At 49.2% G+C, this 8,326-nt stretch overlaps 1 protein-coding gene across 1 annotated transcript; it reads right to left on the bottom strand.

Moving 5' to 3' along the window:
- Positions 1 to 1,065: 1,065 nt before the first annotated feature.
- Positions 1,066 to 7,221, bottom strand: LOC121449842 (zinc finger and SCAN domain-containing protein 5B-like). Its single transcript, XM_041654513.1, has 5 exons — positions 6,862 to 7,221; positions 5,588 to 5,785; positions 2,305 to 2,461; positions 1,236 to 1,930; positions 1,066 to 1,080 (listed from the first exon to the last, which is right to left on the bottom strand). Exons 1-5 carry the CDS (start codon positions 7,219 to 7,221, stop codon positions 1,066 to 1,068), a joined length of 1,425 nt encoding a protein of 474 aa, XP_041510447.1.
- Positions 7,222 to 8,326: the final 1,105 nt, after the last annotated feature.

The following is an 8,326-nucleotide window of genomic DNA, read 5'->3' as shown; positions in this document are numbered from 1 at the left end:
GGCCCACTGCCTGCTGCCACATGGCCCGCTGTCATTGCTCAGGCTGCCGCTCAGGGACTGGCTGCTCCCAGGGCCCCCGCTGTCTGCCGCCACATGGCCAACTACCACCATTTGGGACCTACAGCATTTCTGCTGCCTACTGCCGCAGGGATCTTGCAGCGTTTAAAAAAAAAAAAAACAGAAAATATTTACAAAATTGAGGTGAATGAGCAACCCACAAATACACAGAAAAATAAACCCTGGCTGGGTGGGTCACACCTTTAATTCCAGCACTCAGAGACAGGAGGCTCTCAGTGAGTCTAAGGCCAATCTGGTCTACATAAATGAGCTTCAGGCCAGCCACCCCTCCGGAGAGAGAACCTGTCCCAAAGTAAATAAACAAACGAATACACGAAAAATTTAAGTTTAAAACATTAGTTTGAGTATACATGTTCTAAACATTTATCTGAAACTCAATTTTCATCATAAATTTCCCTGTGTAACTCTGGCTGTCTTGGAACTCACTTTGTAGCCCAGGCTGGCCTGGAACTCCTGAGATCCACCTGAGTGCTGGGACTAACGTCATGCACCACCACATCTGGCTCTAAAACTCAATTTTCACTGAAATATTAAGAAAAACAATGGTAATGGGGAAATTACACAATTTACTATAAAATTGTCTTTTGTCAAGTAATTTATTGGAAAAGCCACATTTTACAGTGTTATCAGGGGACAAATGTCACTCCCATTTTGCCATTCAATATTGACAACAATATTGACAATACATAATCAACCAGTAACAATGTGTGTATAAAAGCCTGCCAAGGAGCGGCATCTCAACACTCTCAGCAGAGGTATGGGTGGGGTCACAAGTTCGTGGTCAATCTGGGTTACATAGGTAAGTGGGTCTCTTTAGTTTCAACCTAGCCTGGTCTACATGGTGAGTTCAGGGACAGCCAAAGATACAGAGAGTCTCAAACAAACACCAGTGGGGGGCCACAGTGAAACCCATTTGTCCTCAGACCTTCAGGAGATGAGACAATCCTAAGTGCTTCCATGGTACAGGAAGCACGGAACAGAGGTAACCTAGCAACTGTCTCCCTAGGAGAGAAAAGACCTCAAGCCCGAAATAGAATCACAACGGCACCTCCTTTTTTGGATTTTCGAGACAGGGTTTCTCCGTAGCTTTTTGGTTCCTGTCCTGGAACTAGCTCTTGTAGACCAGGCTGGCCTCAAACTCACAGAGATCCGCCTGCCTCTGCCTCCCGAGAGGGCACCTCTTTCGAGTGGGTTTTCATGTGCCGCATCAGCGTCCCCTTCTGTCGAAAGACCGCGTTGCACTCCATGCACTTGTAGGGTCTTGCATTGCTGTGGATGTCCATATGGACCTTGAGGTTGCCCTTGTGGTTGAAGCGTTTTCCACAGCTCTCACACACGTACGGCATCTCCTTCGTGTGGGTCCTGATGTGATCCAGCAGGGAGGACTCATGGGTAAACACCTTGTTGCAGATGCTACACCCGTAAGGCTTTTCGCCTGTGTGGATGCGCTGGTGAACTCGGAGGTCTGAGGACTGCAGAAATCCCTTTTCACACAAGTGGCACCGAAAGGGTCTCTCTCCTGTGTGGGTCCTCTGGTGGAGGATAAACTGAGACTTATAACGAAAACTCTTGTTGCATTGATGGCACCCAAACGGAACCCGGCCAGCAAGGTGAACCACCGACTCTTCAGGCCGTAGGGTGGCGACCGCTAACTGCCCATCTTCTGTATTGCCCACACAGGAGGCCCTTCCTTGGGGAGTGGGCAAGCTGTCTGCCCTGGAGCTGCTAAGCCTCTGAAGACCTGTATTCACAGCTGCATCCCTGTTTGCTAGAACACGGGTGACCGGTATGGCCGCATACATGTTTGTGTCTCCCCTGAGCATCACTGAGGCAGCTTCTGCTTGGAGAGGATCTAGTGGGAGGGATTTCACATATAACACTTAAAACCTGAGAGCCCATCTCAAAGATGTATTACACTTATCTGCTTGATTACGTGTGTGTGGGGGGGGGATGTCACCCTAAGAATGCAGAGGGCAGAGGATAACTTTTGGGTTAGTTCTCTCATGTCAGCATGAAGGCCCTGGGGATTGAACAGAGGCAATCGGGCTTAGTGGTAAGTGCCTTTCCCCACGAAGACATCCCAGGTCTGAGAGCTCACCTGTAACACTCTCTGGAAAGTTGGTGACAAAGAAGGTGTGTGTGGGGGGGCGGGGGGTGGTGGCCAACTTCCTCCCACGGGGATGGGAATGCTGGACAAGGGGTAGTAAATTCCCACCTCGTACTCACCAGGATCCTGCGTCGGCTGAGGATCCTGAGGTAAAAACAGGTCACTGTACCAAGTCCTGTACCAGTCCTGTACCAAGTCACTCCCCTGGTTCCACTCAGGTCTCAGGTAGTCTGGCTCTCTGCTCCCAGGAACCGTCTCCAGGAAAACTTCCTCTTCCTAGACAGGAGACAATGAAGAACAATTATGGGGTGTATCATCCAGTGGAGAGCAGGAGCATAGAAATCTGCCTCTATGGAACTGGAGAGATGGCTCAGTGGGCTCTTCCAAAGGACCCGGGTTCAATTCCCAGCACCCACACGGCAACTCACAACTGTCTGCAACTCCAGTTCCAGCAGAACCCAACACCTTCACACAAACATGCAAGCAAAACACCAATGCATATAAAATAAACAAAAAATCTAAAGAAAGAAAGAGAACAAAAGAAGGGAAAAAAATCTGTTTCTACTTGATCTGGACCACTAAATTTTTCCCAGGGTTGAGGGAATGTTCACACTTCTACGGTCCACCCCAGTACCCCACATAAATGAATATTCTCCTCTTAATATTTGTAAGTCTGTTACTAATTAATGTCAAGCTACCACACCTCCAAACCTCATGTTGGTTGCTATTTTAATTTTCTTCCCTGCCTTTGACTCTACATGCAAAATGCCTCTCAACCCAGGTACTTTTAAGATATGGGGCTAATGAAACTAGATGAGGGATGGCTCAGAGGACCTGGGTTCGAGTCTCAGCACCCACAAGGAAGCTCACAACCATCTGTAACTCCAGTTCTTGTGGAGGGGATCTGATGCCTTTTTCCTCCCACAGGCACCAAGTACACATGTGGTGTGCAGATATACATGCAAGCAAATTAGCCACACATGTAAATAGAGGATAACCTTAAACAAGTCGGGCAATTGAAGGATGGTTTCTGACTGGGGAGGGGTCTCCTCTGGGGCACAGTGTGCACTTTGATAGTGACTGGACACTGTTACAACTCTCAGCAGCTGGGTGTGGCCTTGCACACCTTTGATCCCAGCACTCAGAAGGCAGAGGCAGGTGAGTCTCTGAGTTCAAGACCAACATAGTAAGTTCCAGGACAGCTGGGGCCATGTCAAGAGACCGTTCATCAAAGGGGAAAAAAATTCTAGACACTCCATGTAGGTTAACAGATCTAAATCAAGCTCAGAGGGTGTAGTAGACCACACAGGCAGTTTCAGTGGCTGGAAGGTAAAGGCAGGTAGGTCACGAGCTCAAGAGCAACCTCCCCTAAGCGACTAGTGGAAGGGCAGCCTGAGTTGCAGGGCATCCTGCTTCAAACAAAACAAAACCTAAAGTGTCCCGGAGCCGTTACCCCCAGGGGCCAAACCACTTTTTGGAATTTTCAAGGGCCTAGGAATCAACATTAGATCATCAGACCGGACAGCAAGCGCCTGCCTTAACCACTGAACTATCTCTCCAGCATTCCTGTACTATTAAGCCTTTATTTCTGTGTATGTGTGAGTATATGCCATTTCAGTGTTTGTGCCCAAGGAAACATGACGGTAGAGTCCCCTAGTTGAAGACGGTGCTGGGACTCAAACACTGGCCCTCAGAGGAGCAGCAAGTGCTCCTAACAGCTGAGCCCTCTCTCTAGTCCCCTCTCCATGATCTTCATGACGTTTTAGTGGGAGACAGATGGACTAACTGGCAAGTCTGCTTTCTCCCGTGTCCACGCATGTGGGTCTGAACCCAACCCTCACCAACCCTCCCATCTCTCCCCAGGGATGGTGCTATGCGCTCACCTGGCTGATGCACGACTCAGTCCTTGGCAGGTTCTGTGACCCCGGACTAGCCTCGTCACCGCTGAGACTATCATCCGACAATACCACCATGTTCTCACCCCAGTCATCCGCCTTGACTTTGGCCATTTCCAAACCGGAACCACGTAGAAAGGACATCTGTCCTTGGGAGATGACAGACTGTGGGGGATGGGGAACAGGTGAGAGACCCCAGGTAAGATTCTAGTGATGGCTCTCACAACTCCATTTCTTTCTTGACTTAGCATTCCAGCTGGAATTACCAGCAAATTTATCTTCCTTAATACCGTATTTCCTCGGTGCGTACAAGCAGTTCTATCTGAATCCTCGTCAGTCTGCACGCTAGCCCCATGCCTCACGCGGAGATCTCCCTCTTACCCACAGAAACATGGTGTTATGTGGATGAGCTGGTCCCCAAGCAGAGAGAGAGACAGTGAGAGACACAGTGGCGGACAGGGAAGAGAGGGAGAGAGGCTCTTTTTCTACATCTAAACTACCTTGCCTGCAGTTCTAGAACTCAGGAAGCTGAAGTGAAGATGACGCCAAGGTGCCAAGGTTCGGGGCAGCCTGGGCTACAGTGTGAAACCCCACCCCTAAACAAACAAAAACCATGCTTCCCCTATCCCTACCCACAACAGCTGGCTGGTTTCAGGTACGGGCACACACTGTGTTTGCAGTTTGATGTTGATGCTGGCTTCACAGGTTTCTTGTTGTCACACAGGGTGTCACTCTGCGCACGTGTGTATTATTTATTTATTTTTAATTCGAGACAAGGTTTCTCTGTGTAGCCCTGGCTGGAACTAGCTCTTGTAGACCAGGCTGGCCTCACACTCAGAGATCCACCTGCCTCCGCCGCCAGTGTTGGGATTAAAGGCGTGCACCACCACCGTCAGGCCTATCTATTTTATATTCCCACCACAGTTCCTCCTTTCCCTTTTCTCCCACCTCCTCCCCCACCTCTTTCCCACTCCCCCCTTTGTCTCTATTCATAAAAGGGCAGACCTCCCAGGGATAGATAAAACAGGGCAAATCAAGTTGTAGGAAGACTAAGCACCTCCCCTTGTATTAAGGATAGGCAAGGCAAGCCAGTATGAGGTGTAGGGTCCCAAAAGCCAGTAATAGTCAGAGACAGACCCTGTCCCCACTGTTAGGAGTCCCACAAGAAACCAGCTACAGAACTATCACACATACACAGAGGGCCTAGGTCAGTCCCACGCAGCCTGCAGCCAACACAGGCATCGATGCAATGTTGCCTGGTGATATTCTGCTATACTCAGAGATCAACACCTATCCCAGCTGTCAGAGAGGCTCTCTCCATACTCTCAACGCTAAGCTTTAAAGCAGATGGGCAGGCAGGTCTCCATTCTGCATAACAATGTCTTAAGCATGGGGACGTACAGCCACCGCTGGTGTGTCCCACCCTAGCCTTTAACAGATGGCCCACAAACTCCGACCTTCTAGTTCCTTCTCCCAAACCACACCAGAGATTGTGTCACACACTTGCCTGACTGGTGGACGGCTCTTCAGTCTCCAGCAGGTTCTGCAACTCTGGGCGAGCCTGGCCTCTGTTGGGGGGCTCCTCGCTCTCTGATGGGTACTCTGCAGACCATCTCATGTCACCCCATCCATTCTTCACGTCTGCAGCATCCTCAGTACCGGGATGCCGAAAGAGGTACATTTGTCCTTGGGAGTGGATTATGGACTGGGGAGGGGGAGGGGAGGAAAGGAACAGGATGAGACCCTGGGTAAGTCTTGGCTATCCCTCTCGCACGACTGTTCCTGGGCTGACTTAGCAACCCAACTTGATTTATTTGCAAATCTGTCTTCCTGGACATGGACTGACCCACAGGGTCATACTCCAGCTACATAGTGAATTAGGGATCAGTCTGGGCTACATCGAACCCTGTCGCAACACACAAGGAGTGGGGTGGGGGCTGGAAAGATTAAGAGCACTGACTGCTCTTTCAGAGGACTCGGGTTCAAGACACAGAATCTACATGGTGGTGGCCCACAGCTGTCTTTCACTCCAGCTCCAAAGGGATCGGATGTCTCTTCTGACCTCCAGGAGCACCTGATACACGTGGTAACCTGGATACATAGATTATAAAAACAAAATGAGCTGGGCGGTGGTGGCGCACGCCTTTAATCCCAGCACTTGGGAGACAGAAGCAGGAGCATCTCTGTGAGTTCGAGGCCAGCCTGGTCGACAAGAGCTAGTTGCAGGACAGACTCCAAAGCTACAGACAGAGAAATGTTGTCTTCGAAAAGAACAAAAACAAACAAACAAGAAAAAAACAAAATGAGTTGGGCGGTGGTGGCACATGCTTTTAATCCCAGCACTCAGGAGGCAGAGGCAGGCAGATCTCTGAGTTCGAGGCCAGCCTGGTCTACAGAGCAAGTTCCAGGGCAGGCTCCAAAGCTACAGAGAAACTCTGCTCAGAAAACAAACAAATAAACAAAAAAACGAAACAAAAGCAAAACAAAGACAAAACAAAAAAAAACAGAAGGTGGGGCTTGCGCACTCTTGATTCGAGATTAGCCTGTTAACTTACAGTAGTTCTGACCTGTACAATTCCTTGGCTTCTAAATAAAGTTACTGTGCCACAATCACAGACAAAACAAGTCCACAAAAGTCCCCAAACATTGCCACTTAACTCTTAGGAAGCAAAACTCTCCTCTTCCGGGCCACTGACTAAGGGCAAGAGCCTCAGCGGTCTCAGCTGCGTTCAGGTCACAGCAGCCCCCATGGCTGTCCTTCCCCTGAGCCCACTTGCTTACCCATTGGCGCGGTTTCCCGCCGCTCCTCAGCAGTTTCTCCAGTTCTTTGCAGCTCTTCACCCCGTTCTCTATCGCTATGGCCTGCAGCTCTGGCCCCACAGAGATCATAAACTTCTCCAGCACTAGCTGGTCCAGGATCTCCTCCTTGCTATGCAGGTCCGGTCTCAACCACATAAAGCATAGCTCAGACATCCGCTTCAGATCCTGGATGGGATCGGACCCCTCTGAGGGACTAAACTCTCTGAATTTTAGGTGCCAATACTTGGAGTTGTAGTCTCGCTTTTCCGCATTTGTTTCCTGGGATACTAGTGATGGCGTCTCTTCTGATTGGAGGCTGTCTGGTGGTACACTGGCAGCCATGTTTGTGATTCCTGTCTAAACAGACCTACTCCTTCAGCCACAGCCAATAAGCCCAGTGTTGGTCCCGAAGCCTGGGAGAGAAGAAGGAACCAGATCAGTCTGACTCTGCTGCCTCCTAAATCCCCAAACACACGGGGCCTGTTCAGTAAAGCGGAAATTAATCCATTTTACGGATCTGCGAGATGGCTCAGGGGGTAAAGGTGTCTCCGGTCTAGCCCAATGACCTGAGCTAAATCCCCTGGACCTATATAGTGGAAGGAGAGTACCAACTCTGACAAACTGTCTTCTGGCCTCCATCCCATTGGTGTTTCGCCTCCATGTATATCTGTGAGAGGGTGTCGGGTACCCTGGAACTGGAATTACAGACAGTTGTGAGCTGCCAGGTCCTCTGGAAGACCAGCCAGTGCTTTGAACCTCTGAGCCATCTCTCCAGCCCCCAAGATAATCATTTAAATCAGTTATTTTAGATGTGTATGATTAAATGTACCCGTAATCCTAGGCAAAGAAAAGGTGGGAGCCCAACACTTTCCGTAATTTTGAAACCACCCTAAATTACGCATTAACTATCAAGTATTAAGTAAAAAAGAGATGAGGGTTACAAGAGATTCACTTTGTTTTTCAAGACAGAGTTTCGCAGGGCAGTGGTGGTAGTGGTGTACGCCTTTAATCCCAGCACTTGGGAAGCAGAGGCAGACGGATCTCTGTGAGTTTGAGGCCAGCCTGATCTACAGAGCGAGTTCTAGGACAGCCAGAGCTGCTACACAGAAACACCCTGTCTCAAAAAATCAAAAATCAAACAAACAAAAAACAAACAAAACCCAAAACAAACCAAAAAGCCATTTTGTGTACTATAGAGATAGCTCAGCAGTTAAGAACACTCCTTTCTCTTCTAGAGAACTCAGATTTAATTTCTAGCACCCACGTTGAGGCTCACGAGCATAGTGACATACAACTTTAATCCCAGCTCCGGCCAGTCAGAGGCCACCAATGCCTGTTTTGGGTTTTTTTTTTTTTTTCAAGACAGGGTTTCTCTGTGTAACAGTCTTGGCTGTCCTTCGAGAACAGGCTGTCCTTGAAAGCACAGAGATCTACCAGCCTCTGCCAG

The sequence above is a fragment of the Microtus oregoni genome, unplaced genomic scaffold, assembly GCF_018167655.1.
Source record: "Microtus oregoni isolate MIOR12 unplaced genomic scaffold, Mior012 000006F_ref0000085, whole genome shotgun sequence".
Taxonomy (NCBI): Eukaryota; Metazoa; Chordata; class Mammalia; order Rodentia; family Cricetidae; genus Microtus; species Microtus oregoni.
Note: the sequence above shows the minus strand (reverse complement) of the source record. Positions and strands in the feature narration are given on the sequence as shown.

Bases quoted from the DNA above. Each gene is read 5' to 3' on its own strand.
- LOC121449842 (XM_041654513.1), bottom strand. From the start codon at position 7,221: ATGGCTGCCAGTGTACCACCAGACAGCCTCCAATCAGAAGAGACGCCA. The intron at 5,786-6,861 runs GTAAGCAAGTGG...CCCCCTCCCCAG, and splicing joins GCGGGAAACCGCGCCAATGG to TCCATAATCCACTCCCAAGG. The intron at 1,931-2,304 runs GTGAGTACGAGG...CCCTCCCACTAG, and splicing joins TCAGCCGACGCAGGATCCTG to ATCCTCTCCAAGCAGAAGCT.